Genomic DNA, 25,099 nt, shown 5'->3' with positions numbered 1-25,099 from the left:
TATACCATATGTGTAACACTTTATTCTATATTATTTGTTGTATTTTTGTTATATGTGTAATACTTATTCTATATTCTTTTTTGTGTTTTCATTACATGTAGTACTTATTCTATATTATTTGTTGTATTTTTGTTATGTGTAATACTTATTCTATATTATTTATTTTATGTGTAAAAAGTATAATATTGGATTGCAGATTGCTTTGAAATTTATAACACAAAAAAAACTTTGCATAATTTTTTCAAAATAAATTGTTATTATTATTATCATTATTATTATTACTATTATTGTTGTTGTAATTATTATTTCTGTAGAAAAAACGTTTATAAAGATTTCTATTGATAAAAATGTGTGTTTTTTTTTTTTAAAAGCTTTTCGAAAAAAGAAAGATAAGAAAGGTTGTTGTACGAAAAAGATTATAATATTGGCGCTCTTTTTATGTTTATATTTTGGATTATATTTCAAAATTAAGTTAAAATTTTATATGTTTTGTGGCATAGATGAACAATTTAACAGACTTTAAATGCAACACTTTTTTAAAGAAATATTTCAGGACAAGGTCTTGGATGATTGATTTTGTTATGGCAGAACCATAGCAAAATATTTGTTGATCTGCCAAAACATTGATAATCTCTGATTTCTCAGATTAAAAGATTCTCAGATACAAAGGTATTCAGATGTTAAGAAAAGGTGTTACAGATACAGAAAACAGGTGATAAAAACAGATGTTAAGAAAATGATTAAATGAGTGTTATTTGAACTGTTTTTTGTGTAATTTTTTTTTTAAATACACTTTAACTCACTTGTACACACACAAGACATGAGTGTTTTGTTTTGATATTGTTCAAGGATCTTTGTTAACAACATGAATCTTATGAATGAATAATCTATGATCAGAATTATTTGTTTATGCTTTATTATTTTTAAAAGCTTTAAAAGTTTCTATTTCATTTTTTCATTTTGTTTAGTAATGAATAAAATTCTTAGTATATAAAAAATGGTTGATAAAACCCCACCTCCAGTAAAACTTCGTTTAGAATATGTTTATGGTTATCGTGGACATCAATGTCGTAATAATTTATACTACACTAACAGTGGTGAAATTGTTTACTTTGTGGCAGGAGTAGGAATTGTTTTTGATCCAAAATTAAAAAAACAGAGGTTTTTTTTAGGACACAATGATGACATAGTAAGGTAGATGTAACAATTTTAATTTTATGGATAGGATAACATTGATAACATTGTTTGATGGATAAATGATAACATTGTATAATGGATAAATTGGTTTGTAATACCCTATACACTTATAGAATGATGCTTTGAATTTTTTTAGCTTAGCATTACATCCTGATGGAAAGTCTGTAGCAACAGGGCAGGTTGGTAAAGAACCTTATGTATGTATATGGGATGTTTCGAGTTGTTGCACAATATCCATATTGAAAGATAACCATCAGAATGGTATTGCATGTTTAGCTTTTAACACAGCTGGAACTGTAAGTTAATAGTTCATAAAGTAAAATTGATTTTAAGCATTTCTCTAGTTTATTTTCTCTGATTTGTTTTCTCTGATTTATTTAATTTTTGTTAAAATAAAGTTACGCAAAGTGTATATTCTTGAAAACTTTTTGATCGATTTTTTTTTAATATTTATTTGTAGGTTTTAAATATTAATTGGTTCTTTTTAGCAATTAGCTTCTGTTGGTCTAGAAGAATATTCTCAATTAACAATATGGGATTGGAAAAAAGGCAAAGTTATATCAACAACAAAGGCACACAATGAAAGGGTATAAATTATTAGATTATTAGAGTTAATGATTTTAAGAATATAAAGTAAATGAAATTAATAATGTTAAGAATATTTTGAACACATAAAATACAAACTTTTCTAATACAGCTCATGTAAAAATAAATTTTAATCATTGAGATGGGTTTGCCCTCCCTGTCGCTCCCCTGTCCACAGTACTCTTATCTAATTTATTTTCACAGGAAAAAATTTTCTTTAAAGTATGCTCTTGTTAATGAAAATTTAATAATAATTTTATCAACTATTGAATAAACGGATTAATTTTTATTATTTTTTAGATAATAAATTTTTTTTCTTGATTTTCAATTCTGATTCCATTATTTTAGTTTTTATATTTTTAAGCATTTTTTTTTTTCTTCAAAATTATTTAAAACTACAACAAAACATAAAATAAAAACACAGTATAAAAATAGAAAAAAAGTATAATTGAAAATATTGGATTAATTTAAGTATTACACAGTTTTATAATCCATTTATAAATTTTTATTATCCATTTATAATGTTTTAGCATGGTTTTGGAAAATCAAGATTATATAAAAACATATCACAAAACTTGACAGAATTATAATAATATAATTTATATCATTTTACTACTATATTGAATATTTTTATTCTTTATTTTTATGGGTTTTAAATTGTTTAGTAATTTTGAACTTTTTTATTTTTGTTTTAGATTTTTGATGTCTGCTTTAATCCATATGAAGACAAAAAATTGGTTACAAGTGGTGTAAAACATTTAAATTTTTGGACATTAAGTGGAAATTCTGTTATACCTAATAAAGGTAACATTTGAAATTAAGTTATGATTGTTCAGTAAATGTTGAAAAACCAATACTCCATGCAAATTAATTACTGTACCCAATTGCTCAAATTTTTGAGTAACCCTATGTTTTATTATTTGTTTACAATATGCACTAATTTCATCTTTTTTTTTTGCTTCTTTTTTTTGTTTTGTTTAAATTCACATCCCCAAGGCAAAATAAATAATATTTACTTAACACAATTTTATTGCTATAGTAATATCTTTTTTTTTTTAATCATAAAAGGGTACAGTTTATGGCAAGAGCTTACTATATAACATATAGCCTAAATATATATTTATTGTTTTAATATAAAAATTCAGCAAAGTATTTTATTTAATGATAGTTAAATTTTTTGCTTAAACTATTTTTTTTAGCTGTAAAAGTATGTTCTTTGGCAGCTGATTATAATTGTTTATTCATATAAATAGTCTATAAGTTTTTTTTATGATAAATTATAACTGTTTATTCATATAAATAGTCTATAAGTTTTTTTTATGATAAATTATAACTGTTTATTCATATAAATAGTCTATAAGTTTTTTTTATGATAAATTATAACTGTTTATTCATATAAACAATTTATAATTGTTTTTATGATGAGTGATGATTGTTTATATACATAGAAATAATTGTTTATATGATGAGTGATGATTGTTCATATACATAGAAATAATTTAAATAAAGTTTTGAAAGTGATTAAGAGAAGCACAATTATCTTGACATTATTTGGAAATAGACATTTGATTAATTTTTTAAAGATAAAGTTTAAAAGTGTGGCAAATTAATAGATACTGCTAATTAATATTTATCCATCTTTTAATGTCCTAATAATATTATACCTTATTAGTGTTTTATGTTACCAAGGAAATGCAATTAGTAAAGTTGTTAAAATAAGTAAATTTGATTTGATTATGTCGCCAAAATAAATATATAAAGTTAGCAATATTTAACCATTGGAGTACTTAAACTCTTTTTGAAAAGAGTTATTAATGGTAATAAATAAGGGATTTGATAAGCAAAACTATTAATCAAAACTTTTGATTTTATGTTTTAAAGGATATCTTTAGCAACAGAAATGTTGTTTGTGTGGTTAGCAGAAAAGCAGTTCTGAGAAATAAATTAACACAAAAATTCAAATTTTTATGAAATACGCATGAGCAATTTTACAAAAATTGTTTTAAAACTTTCCAAAACCAAAAGTGTTATCTAAATTACTGTCATGTTGACTCTTTCTTTCAGTTTTATATTTAGTTTAGTTTTATGGTGAAATTCTTAAAGATTTTGTCTTGCCTAAATTGTTAAAAATTTTGATATTTTGTGGATTTTCAGGTATTTGAACTATTTTCGTTATTTGTATCTATTTTTCTTTCATAATGCACTTCTGATAGTTTTAACTTTTGATTAACATTTTTTAGAATTCCACAAAGTTTTATAATCAGATTTCATGATTATTCATAAAAAAAATTCCTTCTTAAAGTTCATGTGATATCTGTGTCCGCCATCATTAATATATGAATTTTTTTTTTAAAAGATAGGTGGTGTATTTATCTTTCTGAAAATGTATAATTTTGTGGTGTAAGTATGCCATCCATCGCTATTCTATCATTTTCAGTATAGTAGATTGATTTTTACATTGATTAATTGATCAATTCATTGATCAATTAATCAATGTCAAATTAAAAAACTTTTAGTTTGTTAATTTGATAAAATATGATAAATTTTTTTACTGTTTAATCGTGATACTTAATAAGTATTGAATATATGTCAAATATTAATTCTAGGTGTGTTTGGTGACAAAGGTGATCTGCAAAGTATACTATGTATTTGTTTTGGAACTGGTGGCTTTATGTACAGTGGAACATTAAGTGGAGATATTTATAAGTGGAAAGATAACATTTTGATAGAAAATATTGTTTCTGCACATTCGGTATATTTTTGATATATATATATATATATGTTTTTAATTTAATACATTTTATCATAGTTATGGCCAAAAAGATCTGAAATAAATTCGCACACAAAAAAATAGTTACTATAAATATTCAAATATTTATAGTAACTATTTTTGTAAAAATGTTTATAGTAACCATTTTGTACTGTGTAGTGTATGGATTTATTTCTAGAAATCTTTTTAATTCATAACAACACACATGAACATAAAAGAATAAAGAAGTTACAGTAAAGTTTTAGCCCTTTGTATGAACTTTTCAATTCTTTTTAGAAACTTTTGGTTTCAATTTTACCCTTTATTTTTTTGAGGGATTTAAAGAGTATTATCTTGGAGCCTGTTTTGACAATTTTTGACAGATCACAAGTTGCCCTGATGTCCATAAAAAATATCTAATTTTCTTATTCAAAAGTAATTAGGCACACTTTTTTTAAAAATGTTTAAATATAATTTGCAGAATTGACCTGGTTGTAAAAGGTGTTTGAAGTGCAAGTTTTGTGGCTTGCAAACTACCTAACTAGCGCTTTGTCCAAGATAAACACTTAAAAATCTTCACATACAAATGGTGTATAAAGTTGTCAAGTTGTTAACAGTGATAGTTCTTGTTCTTTCACAGGATTTTCCTTAATTGATGCTATTCGTTGATGTGCTGAATCATATCATGAACAGTAGGGTTTCTGAAAAACAGTGGTTTTTAAAAAACAGCCATTAACAGCTTCTTTACTGTTTTTTAAATTTTTTACTTATAAATGAGATTTCTTGGATGCTTACGCTTATATATTATGTTTATGTTATGATAGTTTTCTCCACCCAATCTCAAGCTTATTAAGAACCCTTCCACCCCCCCCACCCCCCCCCCCCACCCCCACCCACCCCCCCACCCCTCCTCCTTGCAGTGGTTAGACTTCTGGCTCAGAAATAATAGGTTCATGGTTCAAATTTTTTGTCACTTAAATTTTAATTAAAAAAAAAAATATGAAAAACCAGTAGAAGCAATTATTTAAAAAACAACTATTTGCTGTTTTTGATTTTTTTTTTTTTTTTTAAAAAAAACAGCTGTTTTGCTGTTACTGTTAAACAGTGTTCAGAAACCCTAATTAACTGTTGTCAAAAGCTTCTTCAAGCGTGTAGCCATCATTCATTTAGGTTTTCCATAAAATTCATTCAGAAATTCATGCATGGATATTTTGTAATTTTATGTAATTATCTAAAATAATTAATTAGTGTTTGGATCTTTTTGTTCATAACTGTATATATATCTTTAATGTAAAAATCAACTCATTTAATGGCAAGTTGTTTGGCAATTGAACCATCAAAAGCAATAGTCATGATAATCTAATTTTGGTTGTGATTGTTGGTTTTGATGTTTCAATTTTTTAACAATTTTCAATTATGTTGGTTATTCAAATTACATTTTCAAAACATGCAATAACTTTTAAAAATTTTGATGACTAAATTAATGGATACGAGTTTAGTTTCTAATGAGAAAACATGTCCCTGAAAAATTCATGTGTGTTGACTAATATTGTATTTTAAAGAATACAACAGTTTTTTTGTTTAAATGTTTCAAAAGATTCTGTTGCGTCAAAGTTTGATTTTGCATTAGATTGGACAAGTTTGAGTAATTATCAAAATGTGCTCAAAACAAGAAATGTGTTAAGAAAGTCTCTTACATTTTTTTAATGCAAAATCAAGAGCTGTCCAAAAAAAATTTTCTGTTCAGTTGGAAATTCCACTGTTCATTATCTTATCAATATGTATGATAACAAATGGTTGAAAAAAAGAGTTTATCAAAAAAGTTTTCACTGCAAAATTGAGCTCAAAAATAAAAGTCAAGTAAAATTACGGTTAAAAGAATTAAGAAATCACAAGGTTGTAAATCCTATAAAAAGATGAAAATCTTAAAGCACGAAGAAAGTCCCAAGATAAAAGCTTGTTAATTGTAAATCTGCTTTATAAAGTTTATCCACAATAAAATTAATATTTTTTTCTGAAAGCAAGTGAAAAAATTAAATAAAAATTTGAGTTATTTGCATTTCATTATTTCAAAAGTTTGAAAAAAACTTTGTTTTCAGATCATATCATTCTTTTGCTTTAAGTTTTTTTAACACAATTATTTAAAGTTAAAAGGTTCACTACTCAAGCTATTTGCTTCCGTACTAAGTTAGCTGTAAAAAAAAAGTTCAAGCTATTTGCTTCCAAACTAAGTTAGTTGTAAAGCAGAAAAAATTCTCTATTCAAGTTATTTGCTTCAGAACCAAGTTAGTTGTAAAACAAAAAACTGTATTAAAGTTACTCATATTAAAAATTATTTTTAAATCAAGAAGAAAAGCAAGTTTATACTTGTTTAGAAACTTTTTTGAAAAAAAAAGTTTTAAAATATATTCTTTATTATGAATATTTAATTTCTAATTATTTCAAGGGGGCAGTTTTGACGTTGTATACTTCTGCAGATGGATTTGCTAGTGGGTCCAAAGATGGTACAATTGGGTTGTGGGATATAGAGTTCAAACCAATAACTCGAATTGATCTGAACCAGCATGCTCTTGGTTACAAAGGTACCTTTTTTATTATTTTTAACAGTAACTAAATACAGTTCAGATATACTCTTAAAATAACAATTTAAGTATATACACTTTAACTATAACACTTAAAGTGTTATACAAAGGTTTTCATACTCTTGATTTAAAATGCATGTTTGTTTACCTCCATAGTTAATTTTAAACTTGAATAGTTTCTTCATTATCCTTAGCTTATTTTCTTTTCTTCATTTCTTAATCCTACTTTTAGCTCTTCATTTTCACCTCTTTAAAAGTTGTGTGATCCAAAAAAAGATATATACTATAACATATTACATACTATAAAACATATTAAATACTATAAAACATATTACATACTATAAAACATATTACATACTATAAAAATTATTACATACTATAAAAAATATTTCATACTATAAAAAATGAATGGGAGATAATTTTTAAAAAAGCTTAAAATTTCTAAAAACATTAAAACATCAGGAGAAATTTGTTGTGCATAAGTCATGATAAAGATACTTATGTTATTAATGTGTACTTAGGTTATTAGTTAAGTCTGCGTGTTTCAGGGTTGGCAAATAAAACCCAACACAAAAAAACCCAAAAAAAAATATATATAGGGTTTTTTTTAAATATCTTATTTTACAACTAATGAGTCTGATTTTAGTTCCTATAAATGCTTTATTATTAAAAAATTTTCACCCTCTTGTGCAGCCGTTATATCGTAACCATTTTTTTCATATTTTTCAAAAGAACAATTCTCTTGAAAACAAACAACAATTTATTATTGCAAGAAATCTCTGTAAAAAGGTGCTGTCAGATGCTCAGTTCACTAAATCTTGTATCTTATTTCAGAAGTTAGGCTCTAGAGGCTTTTAGAAAATCTCTCATTCATTGGATCTTATTACTTCTCCCAAAAACTATTTGCAAAGAACTTTTTTCTAATTCGACTCTTAAATCTTATGGTCATTCTCTTCCTTCCATTCCAATCAACCAGGTTAACCCGTTGTTAGACATTTAAATCACTCCAGCTTCCGTTGCTTAAGTCATATCTCGATTAAACTCTTCTATGGCTTGTGGTCTAAATCATATCTATCATAGTTTTATAAAATTGTTTTCCAGAACTCTCTTCAATTCTCTCTAAACTATATATTAAGTGCTTGACTGAGTCTTGTTTTACTGGTTGCTGGAAAATGGCATCTGTTGTTCCGATTTTCAAAAACTCTGGTGAACATTCTGTTCCCTCCAATTATCACCCAGTCTGTCTTCTTTCTGTTATTAGCAAGGTCTTTAAATCTTTGATCAACAAATTTTTCACATCTTGAGTCAAATAACTTCCTCTCACTCTATGGCTGACTTGCTGACTGCTGTGACTGAAAGATTTAATCGTGCATTAGATGGAGGCAGAGAGGCTAGGGCTATTACTCCTGACATATCTAAGACTTTTGACAAAATTTGGCATGCTGGTCTTCTCCATAAGCTTGTTTCATATGACATATCTGGGAAGGTTTTTGAGATCATCAAATTGTTTCTTTCTAGCCGCTTTTTTAAGGTTACCCTTGAAGGTTAACACTCTTCTTTATTTCTAGTAACTTCTGGGGTACCTCAAGGTTCTATCCTTGGTCCTGTTTTGTTTTTTATCTGCATTAATGATCGGACAACCTTACAGTAGCTGTTTTTGCTGATGACTCAACTTATGCTCCTGTCTTGACAAAAAGTTTCTTTTTTTTTAATTGCTTAGAATAGGCAGCTGATCTTGAATCTGATCTCACTTCTGTAACTGATTGGGGCTCACAGTGGCTTGTAAACTTTAATCCCAACAAAACTCAGTTATTTACTGCAAACAACTATCGCAATAATGTCAACATTTATATATTAATGAATGGCAACCCTCTCACTGAGTCATCTTCTTTGTGTCTTTTTGGATTATTGTTTACTACTGACCTTTCATGGAAACCATATATACAATAGATTGCTAATTTAGCATCCGCTAAGGTTGCTTCTCTTTATTGCTCGCCATTTTCTCTCTTCTGATTCCATTCTCTACCTCTACAAATCTCTTATGTCACTTATTGTCATATTTGGTTCTTCTAATGATGCTCTTTTTCTTTTAGACAAGGTACAAAAATGCATTGTAAGCATAGTTGGACCTGCTCTATCTACTAAACTTGAGCCTCCTTCCCATCATTGTAAAGTTGCATCTCTTTGGTCGCTGCTCAAAGGAGCTATTATCTCTAGTTCCATCAACTAAAACTCTTTCTTGCTTAACTCATCATTCAGCAAAGTCTCATTCTTTATCTATTATTATCATTATACTGTATCTGTCCCTGCAAGCTTTAAAAATTTTTATTTGTCTAGTTTTTTACTCTCCCATCTTTATGCTTTCCTGACTCATATAACCTTCAACTTTTCTGTCAACTGTTTGCTTGCTCTATAACTCTATAGTTTTATACTGTAAATACTCTATACACTTTTTATATATAAAATGGTATTTAGAATATAATTTTTAGTTTAAACTCCTTACAGAATAATCCAAAATAAATGATCAATCCTTTTTTTTAGCAAGTTGGTTATTATTAATTTTCAAACCATTAGTAAGTTAAATATTAAAAAATATTATTGTAATATGTATTAAAATACTAGGGCAAATTAGTTGAATGTTTATAAAGAAAAATAAAATCATTCTATTAAATTTTAATGTACAAGAGATTACTAGTTATCTTTTAATTGTTTATGCAATACAAAGATCACAAAAAGTGACCAATGGAGCCGTCCAGTTACGTAGACCTAGGAGATGTGAAAATGAAAACAAATTGTAGATGGTGTTGTTGAATAAAAAATAAAAGTCATAAGAAAATATAAAATGAATGGTAAGACTTTAGTGTGTAGTGTGTAGATGTTTGTGTGTAGATCATATATAACAAAGAACAAATATTTGATATACTGATTTTAGAGACTGTTGATGTCTGCCCGTGTGATGGTGTAGTGCATAAGTATGTACCGTTTGGTCGTCTAGTATGGTCTCGTTATGTTTTCGTTCACTTTTTAATCGGGTGAATAGAAAGCTAAACACTCCTTGCGCTTATGGGCTAGCACATCAGAGCCAGACGTAAGACCTACAGAATGGATTTCAATTGATCGAATGCACACATTAGTCATTGTAGGCCACAAGCCATCACCCTTAGCTAAAAGAGCTACTGCCCCATGCTGGTGTGGATTGATGTGCTATGGAGTGAGATTTTAGATCCAAGCACATAGTCAGCGAGCGCTGATCTGACGTGCATTGTGAAGCTTCCGATTGAATGTATGTTTGAATGTCAGCGTAGTCATTAGGTTATTGAGCACCGTAACCACATCCAGCGGGATAGCCTAATGTCTGTTTTGTCGTTGTGGTGTGCATTAGAAAAAGTCAGGGCTCACCAGCCACAAAAAATATATTTATTGTTTATGTGACACCATGATGCAAAAAGTGACCAATGGAGCCGTCCAGTTACTTAGACCTGAGAGATGTGAATATAGAAGTAGATTGTAGATGATGTCATTGGGTAAGAATCATGAATGAATGTAAAGACTATTTATATAAAAAGAAAAAACAGGGTTCGGGCAATATAAAAAGAAAAAACAAAATATATGTGTTCCACAAGGTTCTAACTCTGAATCTGTAGATTATGACACAGCGCACTAACCACCACGCTATAGTGTTGGTATGTAATCATAAGGAAATGTTTATAAGTGTCATATAACTAATGTACTAAACAGTAAAAAATAGGAAACTTGACAACTACCTGTGTTTCAGCAAAATATTCAAATATCGTGAATAAAACAAATATATAATAAAAAGCTACCTAAGCATAAAAATATATGGGTACAAGAGGTAAAATAATGTTGGTGCCATGATAACCAATCAGAATTAAGTAGTGGATAATGGTGATCCCCTCCTCAGGAATGCACTGCAATCACTAATGACGCTTCGGAGAGCCCTAGACCTGCACTAATGCCACTCGTCAGGGGCGTGTCCTTGCAACAGATCTCACCGCCTGCACTCTCCTCTCAAATGCCTAAACAAAAGTTTTAGATCTGTCATTTTGTAATGGTATTTTATTTTGTAAAGTTATAAACTGAAAAAGTTATTACAAGGTCACCAGCAGGACACTATATAAAAATTGTTCTCTTATTTGAAAAGAAAACATGTTGGAAACTTGTATGCATTCACAAGTACAGGATTTGTTGATAAAAATGATACTCATGCTCATCTGTCTATAGATTTAAAAGTTTTATATCTGCTGCAAGTTTACAATATGTCCCGCCAACAGGGGTGACTTTAAACAGTGGGGTGAAAATGAATATCAAAACCAAGTTTACTAAAAGGTGAAGAAACACACACAGTAGAGCTATTTTGATTCAGTTGCTTTAAATATAATATATAGAAGCTAATTTTTGGCTGCACAAACAATTTGCATTTTTTAGCTTTTTTCTATCGCATATAAACGGCGACTCAACAAAGTTAAGGAGAAAATATCCGAAGAAAATATCAAGCTTAGGCCCTTTCGTTTTCATAAAATGCCATTTTATTTTGTGTGCGTTCTGATTGGTTTATTTTTTTAAAAATCTTGAAACTTATTGTATTATTTTGTTTACAAATATTTGGTGATTTTATTATCTACAAGTTTCAAGTTTTAACTTAATACTATGGGGCAGAAGTTATATAAAAGCTAAAATGTTTCTGTTTAGTACTTTATTCAAACAACTATAAAGAGATTTAAAGAGTATAAAGATAATAATATATTAAAGATAATACTATAAAGAGTAAATTGCGATGAGTGAAAACTAATGTGAAAACTTTGGTTTTAACGTTTTTACTGTTTACGGAAAAATAAAAGAGGTTTTTAGCCATTTGTTGAATATTTTAATGCCGTAAACAAGAAGACTTTTTACTTTTGAATAAAAGAGACGTTTTTTAAATGTCTCTTTTATTCAAGACATTTAAAAAATGTCTCTTATTTAAAAGTAAAAAGTCTTCTTATTTACAGCAAAAGAGACATTTAAAAAATGTTTAAACTGTTTTTATGACGCTGCCCTAATGCATTTTAGTGATATTTTTGCTTTGTTTGATACTTAGGTTAAAAAAAGATTTATAAGAAAAGCTTAAATTTAAATAAACTAAAACTTTAAAAAAATATATAACAGTAATAGTCGAAAATAAGCAGAAAGCACAAAAAATTGAAGTTTAAAAACATAAATTTTTGTTTTTAAACTTCAACTTCTCCTTAACTACACTGATAAGAGTTTAGGCACTTAAGTGACTTATTTAGCTATATTAAGAAACCTGAAACAAAATACCATAAAATTTACTATACATCAAGTACATGTTGTTCTAATAAAATCAAAATTGTCTGTATCTAATCACTTGCTTATATAAAATGACCTTTTTTTATCAAGTTACACTCAAGCAGACCTAGAAACAGCTGTAAACAAAGTGAAAAATGACCTTTTTTTATCAAGTTACACTCAAGCAGACCTAGAAACAGCTGTAAACAAAGTGAAAAACAATGGATTTTCTACAAGGAAGGCTGCTAAAACCTATAACATTCTATATGGAACACTGCATAAAAAAAGTAAAACTTGGGGATCAAGTTCCAAAAAAGCATGGTGGACAAACCAGACTTGGTAGTTCAATAGAAAGTTTATATGTTCAAACTATTACTCATATGACCAACTAGAGAAACAAAACTGAGATGATAAAATGTCTTCCAGGAAAAAATGGAGAATCTGGTGGTATAGACACCATAATGGTTCTTAACAAATATGTTTTAGATATTCTTAAAAACAATCTAGGCTTAGGCACAAAGCCACCTGCAAAACTAATCTATCCATAATCTAAAAAATAAAAAAATTATGTTGTGTTCAATGTCACCCCAAATCAGCTAATCATTCTTGCCCAATTTTAAAGATGCGATTATGATCATATAAAATAAGAAAGTAAAGATATTTACTGCATAATGTTGATCAGGCCTAGAACTTTTCTAGGAAGCTGGATAATATAAGTTTCTGTTTAAAAAAAGGTTACGATTAGGCTAACAGTTTCTTGTATGATGCAAAAATATTTAAAAAGTGTTCACAGTCATCCTGGTTCAGTATAATTTACAAAGTTGCAACATCATGTTGCAAACTTATAGATGACATGTTGTAAACTTGTGTAAACTAGTTTTTTAAGTAACATGTTGAACATGTTAGTATGAAAAAAGTTTGCAACATTTATATTGTCTTACCAACTTTAAATAACTCAGTTGCCCTAATAATTTTTTTTGTAATTTTTCTTAGTCAAAAATATTATGACCATATTTTTAATTTAATGCAATTAGTTAACATCATTTATAGTTGAAGGAGTCCCCTTGAGCATCATAGATCTAATGTAGTAGTAGACTAGTGGTTAAACTTTTGGCTCACAATCAAGAGATTTTTTTTTTTTTAATTATTTACCTCCCCAAGACCGAGAGGGCCACTACAGTCGAGGAGGCTACTTTTTGTGGTTGCAACCCTCTCTCAACTCTATAACTCCGAAACACAAACCTTGACGAACAAGGCCGCTGCGCAGAGAAACAAGTTGAGCGCGGTACTACCAGGGTTGTGGTGGGGATCAAACTCGGAACTTCTCGCTTACGAGGCAAACGCTCTACTATTACACCACTACCGCGTAATAAGTAAGATCGAGATTCAAATCTACCCTGTGCTCTCTGAAATTAACTATGCTCAATCTGTTTTCTTGTTTCAGCACCCTTGTTTAAAAATGTTAGTGTTTCTATTAAAATTATATTTGATAATTATAAATTCTATTTGATTGAGAGAGAATATTTTTAAAAAAATGAGTTGTAGTGACATTAGAGTAATGGGAGGTGAATATATAAAATTAAAAAAAAAATTACAGTAAACATACAATTATAAAAATTTGGAATTTTGATCAGTTTTTAAAAATAACCCCAAAAATCTTATAAAATCCATAAGAACCCATTTTTTAAAAAAAACGCTGGGTTTTTTCCAACCCTGACGCGTTTAATAAATGTGAAAGAGAAAACTTTTTTTCTTATAGGAAAAAAGATTTTACATTCAAGCTTTTGTTTTCTTTAAAACTTTTATATCGATTGTAACTAATCAACACATTTCAAGTAGGTATTCTAAAAATTATTTAAACTGACTGGTACTAATATCCAAACCGCTAATAAATAGCGGTTTGCGAAATGGCTACCAAACCGTTTAAAGTTTTTAAAATTTAAAATGTCATTAATTTTTTTTTCTTCGTAACTTTGTAGACAATATGTATAGTTTTTCTTAATATATGACAACCAATCATGGCCCTTGGGATATATGATAACCAATCATGGCCCTCGCAACCAATCATATCAAACCAATCATGGCCCTCGGAATTAGGAAAAATAAAGTCGGCAAAAATTTGCTGACCTAAAACTGTTTTTGGTCGGCAAAAATTTTTATTGTAAATATTTTATTTAGAATTAATGAAACTTAATGCTTCTGCTTCTATTTTAATTGATTTGTTTACTGTTTAAATAAATGGTTCACATTTAGAATTTAATTAAAACATTCTATTTTTGGCATTTTTATTTTAATAATTTTATTAAGGATTTGAATAAATCCTTAATAAAATAAAGTTTGGTTTTCTGTTGGTTTTTTGTAAAATTTTATTTGTAAGTTAATTTAGAATTCGTCTTTATTTTAATTATTTCAATTTAGATTTTAAATAAAATTTTTTCTGTTTTTGTTTTGTATTGTTTACTATTTGAATAAAGTTCATATTTAGAATTTAATTGAATCATTTGCTTTGTTGTTGGTTTTTGTAATATTTTTTTTTTCTGTTGGTTTTTGTAATATTTTATTTTTCTGTTGGTTTTTGTAATATTTTTTTTTTTCTGTTGGTTTTTCTAATATTTTTTTTTTCTGTTGGTTTTTGTAATATTTTATTTTTCTGTTGGTTTTTTTAATATTTTTTTTTTCTGTTGGTTTTTGTAATTTTTTTTTTTTCTGTTGGTTTTTGTAATATTTTTTTTTTTCTGTTGGTTTTTGTCATATTTTTTTTTTCTGTTGGTTTTTGTAATATTTTTTTTAGAAGTTAGTTAAAACGTTCGTTTTTTTGTTTTTATTTTAATTATTTAGAAAATGTTTTTTTTAAATTTAAATAAAATGTTTGTTTTACCATTTTTATTTTTATTACTTTATTTGGAATTTAAATAAAACTTTGTTTTGCCAGATTTTTTTAATTATTTTTTTTGGAATTTAAATAAAATGTTCCACTTTAATTTTTATCATTTTATTTAGAATTTAAATAAAACTTTTGTTTTGCTGTTGAGTTTTTTAATTTGCTTTGTTCAGAATTTAAATAAAAAGTTTGTTTTACCTTTTTATTTTAATTAGTTTATTAGGAATTTAAATAAAACATTCTTTATTCTGCTTTCAATTATTTTATTTATAATTTAAATAAAATGTTCATTTTCCCATATTTAGTTTATTTGAAATAGAAAATGAAGTTATGTTTTAAAATGCTGAAATGGCAAAAAATTGTTCTAATTGAACCCTAATTCTGAGGACTGTATATATATAATTGTTTTTCTACCGCTTTCTTTAAATACTGAAGTAAGGAATAAGTATAAATGTTTCGTAAGAAATAAACTAACCAAGATCCATAGTATATGGGTTTGAACATTTACATGTAATGTGGGTGTAATTTATGTGTAATTTACATGTAATTTTGCTGTAATTTACATGTAATGTGACTGTGATTTATGTTTAATTTACATGTAATATGGCTATAATTTACATGTGAATGTAAATTTAATGTGGCTGTAAATAACATGTAATGTGGCTGTAATTTATGTGTAATTTACATGTAATTTTGCTGTAATTTATATGTTATGTGGCTGTGATTTATGTTTAATTTTCATGTAATATGGCTATAATTTACATATGAATGTAAATTTAATGTGGCTATAAATAACATGTAATTTACATGTAATATGGCTGTAATTTATGTAATATAATAAAGATTTTTAAAAAAACCAAAATATTTTTTAGGGATTTCAGTTCGTAGTGTTTGTTGGATAGGTGAGAAAATTTTATTGGGGACAAATAATGGAGAAGTTTTGGAAGTTTCAGCAGCTGACAAAAACAAACCAATGACTATTACTGTGGTGATTTTAATTTATTTTTTGTTTCTACCACAGACTAAAAATTGATTTTGAAAAATGATTTGAATGTATTTAACTAAACATTAACTGAAGTTAAAGAAATAATAATAGCAAAAGTTATACAAAATATTAATTTTTTGTTAATGAATGTGATAAATGTGTCACATTATTCATTAAGTTCTAAGAAAAATGAGAAACCTAAAAACTGGTTCTAGTAATTCAATAATTTTAACAACAGTATTTCACAGCAGATCCTGTTAACTCTCAACCTTTGAGACATTAACACCCATTTAATTAGCACAATACTGCCAGTGACTTTTTGTTAGATATAGTTTTTATTTGTATAATGTAATTAATAATAGATTTGCATAATAGTAAATTAAATTTATATATATATATATATATATATATATATATATATATATATATATATATATATGTATATATATATATATATGTATATATATATATATATATATATGTATACCAGGGGCTATTTAAGGAAATTAATTTGGGTGGCGGTATCCCCTGTCCCGGCAAAATTTAGCGAAATATTGCTGAATGTAGGCGTGTTTTTGCGAAAAAACAATATTTGCCGTAAAAAAAAGGTCTTCAATTTTGAAATCAGCGCCCAAATAGCATTATCAAAAACAGTGTAGAATAGCCCTTTTATATATTTATATATATATATATATATATATATATATATATATATATATATATATATATATATATATATATATATATATATATATATATATATATCCACGGGTTGTATATATATATATACACACAAAGAAACATTTATAATAGTATAATATAAATCAGGTGTAGTTGAGTACCTAACCTCTTGTATAGAAGCCCAAAGTTCATTTTTGTTCTTGGTTGGAGTGGGAAAATTGTATACCCATTGTTTAATTATTGCCTATAAATTTGTAAGTGGGCTAAAATTAGGACTTTGTGCTTGCCAGTTAATAACTTCTCGTGAAAGAATTTAATGGTCATATTAGCCTTATACTTGGGGTTGTTGTTTTGCATGAACATTATGTTGCATACAGTTCTGGCCCATTTTTGAAGTGGCTTGAAATATCCAACCTTAAGGATATTGATATAGTCATCAGCATTCATTATCCTAGTTTTCACTAATTCAATGACTTCGTGGGCACAGAAAAATCCCCAAAGTAAGAGTGTTCCTCTGCTACATTTAGCAATTGATGTAAAATCTCAAGCACTTAATGGTTAATTAGGCTTTCTCCAATTATATCACCACCTGATCCAAACATGTTAGTTTTACTTTCATCTGTCTAAATCCAGTCATAAAAATTCAAGTCAAAAGTGTTGTTTGCATGAAGATTAGCATGATTTAATTGAGCTTGGTGGTGACAAGAAACCAACAGTATTTTCTTGATCTTCTTTCTGGATCAAAAACCAATTATTTTGATCTCTTAATTCACTGTCTGAACTGAACCATGAGTCCTTTAGCTGTTATTCATTAAATTTGTAACATTCTTTGCAGTTTTAGACTCTCCAGAAGCAATTAGATAAGCAATTGTTCTTTGATTTTTTGGATTGAAAATTTTCTTTCAACCATTTTTAGCCTTATTTACTTGTAAATCATTGCACAATTTGATTTTATATATGAGATTATGAGACTTTCCGAACTCAGCAGCAATTTCAGATCTTCCAGATTTAAGTCTTTCCACAATGTTTTTTTATAGTTCAAGATTATTATCTTCCTGATGATAATAACAACATTTTTAATGTTTTGTAAACAAAATCTAACTTTAGATTATGTTTAATCATTAAAAATCTTTGGAAAGTGATAATTCAATCATATTGTTCATAAGGTTATTAATTTATATTGTATGCATAATTAACTGTGAATAATTACGTCAATTGCTTTCATTTGTGACAAAATAGCCACCATTATCTCTTTACATAGAAATTTTTAAAAAAATTCAATATCCTCTAAGTTTAATATAAAGCAATATTTTCAGTTACCTAAGTCTTAAATCTAATGAATAAAATTAAAATATATATGTATGTATGTATAATATATTCAGGGGCATGCAGAAGGTGAACTGTGGGGTTTAGCAGTGCATCCAAAAAAACTTGTTTTTGCTACAGGAAGTGATGATATGACTGTCAGGTAAAAAAATCTTTTTGGTAAACTACTGTTAAAATTGTTTTTTATTACTTGAACGTTTCTAAAAGCTTTTGAGTAATTGAAATAAAAAGTTTCAGTTATGCTAGAAAAAAGCTGAAATTTATTCGTTATTTGTTTAATGTAATTTAATAACAAGTTTCTTTATTTAACTATTAACAAGTTTAATTAACAAGTTAATTAACAAATTAAAAAAAAAAATTTCTAATCTTTTTTAGAAAGTTTTATCTTGAAAATAATGGTTTTTATTTACTTGTATCATATTAACAAAAAAGATTACCTTCTCAACATTAGAAAAAAAATTTTAAAATGCAAAAATGAAGTTAAATGTAGTATTTTTTTTATTCGTTGACAAGTCTTTAAAGGTTAGTTCTCTGATTAACTATTATTGTCTGCAACAAATTGGCAAAATATAAGCAGTTTTTTACAGTTTAGAACTTAAATATATATAATATATATTGTCCATTCACTTAAGTTGTCCAATTTTCAGTTATCTGAGATTGTATATTTTCTAACACTTTGTATTATCTAAGATTATCAGCATATAAGATCAGAATGCAAATAATAACTTGTCATGTTCACATCAAAAATAGCTGCATCTTTTAAAAATCTTTTTTTTCAATTATTAAGGGTTGAATGCATTGTTGAAAACCAGTGTTCCTTCAACCTGCCTTCTAGCCATGTGAAGGGTGCAACCAATTATAATTCATTTTTTTTTCAAAAAAAACCTATGATTGTTTGCAATCTTCTATCCAGGGAAATGGCAATCTGATCTGGTTTTTATACTAGATAGGGGGGGGGGGGCACAAATAAAGTAACAGTAGCTATTTTGAGCTCTGCATTATTATTCAAATGTGATACTTTAAACATAATTTACAGAATTAAGAAGTCTTATATCCTTAAGTAAATGTTTAATGTTTTTCAAAATTAATTGTAAACAGTTTAAGCTTTTTAAAAACATAATACATCAGGGGTATTAAAAAGCTTTATATTAAAAATAAATGAAGATTCTTTGAGAAAAAAATCAAAAATTGTTACAACTTTAATTAGTGGGTTGGGTTTTTACTTTATGATAATTCACTTCATGTTTTTTGAGCTCGGGCTCATGTAGTGTGGCAATAATGTCAGTAACTGGATACCAATAGGTATTTAGTGTTTTTTTTTTTGTAAACAACAGACACAAACAGACCTTTAAGATCTGTTATTTTTCCTGGAAAAAATTCACTAAAATAATGCACTAATACCCAGTTAGCAATACTGACATTTTAAATGACTTTTGTGAATTAATGTAGTAATCTTCCAGCATTTGTAAATTGTAGATTTTACTGCGCATTGGTATTGCATAAGTTTTTAAACAGCCTTTGAGATGTTAAATAGTATTTTATGAAGTTGCTTGGTAACAGGAACCAATTTGTTTAATAAGTACTTGGTGTGTTATAATAGCTGTTTTGGTTTCAGAAGAAGAGAGAAATCTAAAAATAAATTTTAATATAAATTATAATTTTAAGGTAAAAAGGTCTTGTTTTAATGAATCATTTTCTATACAGTTATCTTTAACTTTTATAGCAAAATATTCAAGTTTTTTTTTATTAGGATTGGCTTTTTATAACTAAGCATAATATAAGCCATTTTAATGACCCAAAATGTATAAATTTGACAATTTAGTGCAAAAGTAGGCAGTGGATTCATTAATGACGATGTGAAGCGAAATATTTATTTAAATAACTATTATTGGAAGTCTGAAATTTTACAAATATTTCCTTTACAGATTATGGGATATGTCTAATAAAGAATTGATTGCGAAAGCTGTCTTCGATGTCACAACACGAAGTTTGGCTTTCTCTCCAGATGGCAGTCATTTATCAATAGGTCATGGAGACGGTTCATTTCGAGTCCTTAAAGGAAGGTCTGTTTTTTAATATTTATAAGTCTGATAAAATAGTTTTTTTCAAGATGAATGTTTTAATGGAAATTAATTTTATATAATATTATTTTTTTGTTTACAGAGAGCTTTCTGAACTATTTCACATTCATGACCGCAAAGATGTTCTGCATGAGATGCGTTATTCACCAGATGGTGCTTTTTTAGCCATTGGGTGCAATGATAGTTTTGTAGATATATATTCTGTACGAGATAAGTACAAAAGAATTGGTCAATGCAAAGGAAGTACAAGTAACATAACACATATTGACTGGTCAGAAGATAGTAATTACTTACAAACTAACTCATCCAGCTCAGAGCGATTTTTTTTCAAAATACCTGGTAGCTATATAAGTTTTTATTTTTTTAAACATAATAACTATAGTTTAACAAAATACATTTACATCTATTTCTGTAATAATTATTACTCTTTAGTTAACTTTCAATTGTGTAATTCATGTTAGGAATTGTCCATAAATTATATAACTCAATAAGGGAGGGGGAGGAGGATGAGTTAATGATTTTGTGACAATTTGTTACAAGAAGGGGGTATTCAGTTTTGTGACACAACATTTTTTTTTTTTAATTTTAAATCTAGAAGATTTTTTATATTGATTAAAAAAGTGCCTGCCTAAAACATAAGCCATCAGTTGATGTACACTTGACTGTGACTATTTTAATTTATCTTAAATCGGAATTAACTTTTTAAATTCACTTAAATTTTAGTAGACAAATGTAGTAGACTGTTGCGTCTACAGCTTTATCAGTCATGATATATCATTGATAAAAAAAGATAATCAATAATAATATAATAATTAATAAATAACAACAATAGTTGATATGCATTTACATTAACTATTAAGTTAAAATAGCCTACACTGAAACACTTCGCTAGTTTATGTAATTTTTCATTGAATTTTGTTTAACACTCTACAACCACTTATGTGAATTTGACAACTCCATTATGTCATCACTCTGTTTTAAAGCAAGTAAAATAATAACACATATTAATAATTATTTGTTATAGAGCTAATTATTACTTAAAAGGAGTGGCTTTTCATGTCTTGCTTATTACTTAAAAGGAGTGGTTTCTCATATCTTGGTTATTACTTAAAAGGAGTGGTTTCTCATGTCTCGGTTATCTTGATTTTTTATAATTACACAATATTTCATAAAGTCTATAGTTATTCACATGATTCTCTGTTGCACAGGCAATCTAGTCAAGATGGAGTAGTTAACGGATAATTATTGTTGATGAATGAACAAAGATTTAAATCATTACAAGTTAAGCATTAAAATAATTATGAACTAGTTTATAATGAAAATAATAGTTTCAAAAAAACAAAGTTAAGCATTTTTAAATAAAGTTAATGCTGACATTTAATGTCATCTTCCAGTGTCTAAAGTTTTGTCAATATATGCTCAAAGATATAAGAAATGGAATTCTCTTTTTATTTAAAAAGACAACTCTTTCATATTCCATTAAAACAAAACTGAAGTTTGATTTATTAAACTGATGGTAAGTAAACAATGGAAAGTTTCTATTTGTTAGGATAATGATAAATAGGCAATTTGTTTATTTGTACTAATATGTTTCTTTATTAGGATGATGGCAAGTAAATAATGTTTGTTTGTTTATTAGGATGATGGCAAGTAGATTTTTTTTTTTATTAGGATGATAGCAAGTAGAGAATGGTTGTTTGTTTATTAGGATGATGACAAGTATACAATGTTTGCTTGTTTATTAGGATGATGGCAAGTAGACAATGGTTGTTTGTTTATTAGGATGATGGCAAGTAGACAATGGTTGTTTGTTTATTAGGATGATTGCAAGTAAACAATAGTTGCTTGTTTATTAGGATGATGACAAGTATACAATGGTTGTTTGTTTATTAGGATGATGGCAAGTAGACAATGGTTGTTTAATGAGTTGTAATAATAGTTAAAGCCTCGTTATTGTAGGATTTTGAGCATATAAGTTGGACAAAAAATTATAATAATAATTTGGAGTTGAATTTGTTAAATTTTTATCTTAATCAATAAATTAATTGTTTATTCTTAACTGTTGTATCATCTTTTTTTTTAATATTTTAACATTTGTTGTGCTACCCTTACCCTTAAAATATGAACTTTGGTGCTTCTTTTCTAATGGGTAAGCAATGTAACCCTCTTCCAAATAATGTTTGATAGCAGTTTTAATACTTCCACTCTCAACAAGCATTCACTTTAACAAATAATATTTAATTTTTGCTTTAATAATATAAGAATTTATTAAGTGTTGGATTTATATAGCCTTGTTTGCATTACATGTCAACAAATTTAGAAGAAAATATATTTTTTTTTAGTATGATCCATAACTTTTTTTTAATATGATATCTTCAAGCAATTTATTATGAATTATGTTTTTATAACATTTAAATGAAATAATGAAATGCTTGAAATGTTTTAATAACATTTCAAGCAATTTATCATAAATGATGTTTTTTAAATGAATGAATGAACAAATGATTTTTTTTAAATGAATGAATGATGCTTTTTAAACAAATGAATGGTTGATGTTTTTTAAACGAATGAATCGTTGATGTTTTTTAAATTAATGAATAAATTAATCATGTTTTTTCAGGTAAGATTGTAACTAATACAGATGAAATTGAGGCAATACATTGGAAATCCTGGACTTCTGTACTTGGTCCAGAAGTTAATGGTATATGGGAAAAGTACTGTGATACAACAGATATTAATGCCACAGACACCAATTTTCAACTAGGGCTTATTGCCACAGGGGATGACTTTGGTTTAGTGAAACTATTTAGATTCCCATGCATTAATAAAGGTTTTTAAATTTTATTTAATATGACATATAATAATAAACAACCTGAAATGAATCTTTTTAAAAATTGTTTTAATAAAAATTAATATAAATCACTAGGAGCTAAGTTTCGAAAATATGTTGGCCATTCAGCTCATGTGACAAATGTTAGATTTTCATATGATGGTTTGTATCTTGTTTCAACTGGTGGTGCAGATCATGCAATATTTCAGTGGCGTGTAGTTTCTGAAGGATACAAAGAAGATAATTTTAATTTTGAAATGGTTTCGGATGGGCTTTACTATGATTCAAATGATGAAGTTAGTGATTCTGATCTATCTGACATCAACCCTATTGACAGTGATATAGAGCAGGTTATTATTGTTGTTTTTGTTGTTTCTAAATACATTCTAACCAAATTTATTCTGCAAAAATTTAATGAAATGTAAATTTTTTTATTTTAAATATATTCTTAGGAAATAAGTATTGATTATGATCGACAGATTTACAAAGAAGATCTTCCTAAAATACAAAGAGAACTAAAATTATCCACAGAATCTAAACAACCACGCCCTTCCCCGCCTGTTAAAAGCATAAAACTTAATCATGTTTTTGGGTATGTTGATTAACATTTAAAATTTATAAATTTTTGTACATAAAAATATTTGAAAAATATTGATTATGTTGTGTTTTCATTAAAAGTCCTACAACACTTAATGCATATGTAATTCACTGCCACCCTCTTACTTTTTACTTTTTTACTCTAAAACACTGACCTTGAAAAACAAGGTTGCTGTGCAGAAAAACAAGTTGGTTTAATGAAGATCTTTCGATTCAAATTTGTTTCAGTTTTTTTTTTTATAGTTGTTTATTATTGTTTCCATTTTTATAAAATAGTAGAATTTTATTTTCTTAGATATCGTGGATATGACTGTCGAAACAATTTATTTTATACACAATCAAATGAAGTTGTTTATCATATAGCTGCCGTAGGTATTGTTATCAATCCTATTACAAATAACCAGCGTTTCTATCTGGGCCACAATGATGACATTTTATGTCTAACATTGCATCCTATAAAAGACTATGTTGCAACTGGTCAGGTTAGAAGTATTTAGATTTTTAATTGAGATATATTTTTTTAATTATTAGTTTTTATTCAATGAAAAGCTTAGTTTTAGAAATATAGAAAGCTTTTCAGTAATGTATCCAGGCCAGTTTTGATACTGGTATACTGGTATGGGCCCCCAAATTTCTGCCCAAGCTCAATTTAAAACAATTTAATATTAGCACCAAGTTTGCCATAAAAACATTTAAATAAAACAGTTCTTTATTATTGTCTTGCTGTTTTGTAAGAATAAAATTTGTTATGATTACAAAATTGTTAATGTCATTTAGAAAAAGCAACATTTGCAAATGACTTTTAAAATGTATTTTAAGTCAATCAGAATGCTACAGAATGTTACAATAGGATTAAATGTAAAATGCACGTTTTGATTGGATTAAAATTTTAAACCCTTAGTTTTTTTATATTTTTATTATTCCTTTAACAAAAACATTGTTTTAAATTATACTTAATAAGAGTTTTTCCTCCGCTTACGATTTCATAACTATAATTTACAAAATCTATAATCTTTAAACTTTCTCATTTTAAGTAATAATAAAATTTCAATAAAAGTATAAATTTTAGATAATAAATTAAATAAAAGTTTTTTAAAACATAAAAACATAATAACATAATAGTCAAGTCAAAAAAACTTGATTTAAAAAGTGAAGAACAGCAAAAAAAGTTATTAACTTTTGAATGAATTAATGACTTTGCTATGCAATAAATATGCTGTGTAATAAATCTTTTTAATCTATTTAAAAGAAATATAAATATAATGTTTATATAATTATATATAAGTCTATAAGTATTT

The 25,099-nt window shown here is 27.0% G+C and overlaps 1 protein-coding gene across 2 annotated transcripts in view; it reads left to right on the top strand.

The window, feature by feature from the left end:
• The first annotated feature begins 965 nt into the window (after nucleotides 1-965).
• Nucleotides 966-25,099, top strand: part of LOC100207255 (echinoderm microtubule-associated protein-like 6) — a 64,715-nt gene continuing 40,581 nt past the window's right edge. For both annotated transcript variants that reach the window (XR_010640816.1, XM_065805464.1), the window contains exons 1-14: nucleotides 966-1,194; nucleotides 1,334-1,493; nucleotides 1,686-1,784; nucleotides 2,478-2,586; nucleotides 4,389-4,534; nucleotides 6,978-7,113; nucleotides 16,174-16,289; nucleotides 18,350-18,435; nucleotides 20,219-20,356; nucleotides 20,457-20,713; nucleotides 22,995-23,204; nucleotides 23,301-23,554; nucleotides 23,657-23,796; nucleotides 24,097-24,283. Coding sequence is in view for 1 of the 2 variants with exons in the window: in XM_065805464.1 (XP_065661536.1) it covers nucleotides 998-1,194; nucleotides 1,334-1,493; nucleotides 1,686-1,784; nucleotides 2,478-2,586; nucleotides 4,389-4,534; nucleotides 6,978-7,113; nucleotides 16,174-16,289; nucleotides 18,350-18,435; nucleotides 20,219-20,356; nucleotides 20,457-20,713; nucleotides 22,995-23,204; nucleotides 23,301-23,554; nucleotides 23,657-23,796; nucleotides 24,097-24,283 (2,235 nt within the window). In the remaining variant the exon portion in view is untranslated. The remainder of the gene's footprint in view (nucleotides 1,195-1,333; nucleotides 1,494-1,685; nucleotides 1,785-2,477; nucleotides 2,587-4,388; nucleotides 4,535-6,977; nucleotides 7,114-16,173; nucleotides 16,290-18,349; nucleotides 18,436-20,218; nucleotides 20,357-20,456; nucleotides 20,714-22,994; nucleotides 23,205-23,300; nucleotides 23,555-23,656; nucleotides 23,797-24,096; nucleotides 24,284-25,099) is intronic.

Source organism: Hydra vulgaris, chromosome 09, assembly GCF_038396675.1.
Source record: "Hydra vulgaris chromosome 09, alternate assembly HydraT2T_AEP".
Taxonomy (NCBI): domain Eukaryota; kingdom Metazoa; phylum Cnidaria; class Hydrozoa; order Anthoathecata; family Hydridae; genus Hydra; species Hydra vulgaris.
The sequence above is the reverse complement of the archived record's forward strand: the minus strand, read 5'-3'. Positions and strand labels throughout refer to the sequence as shown.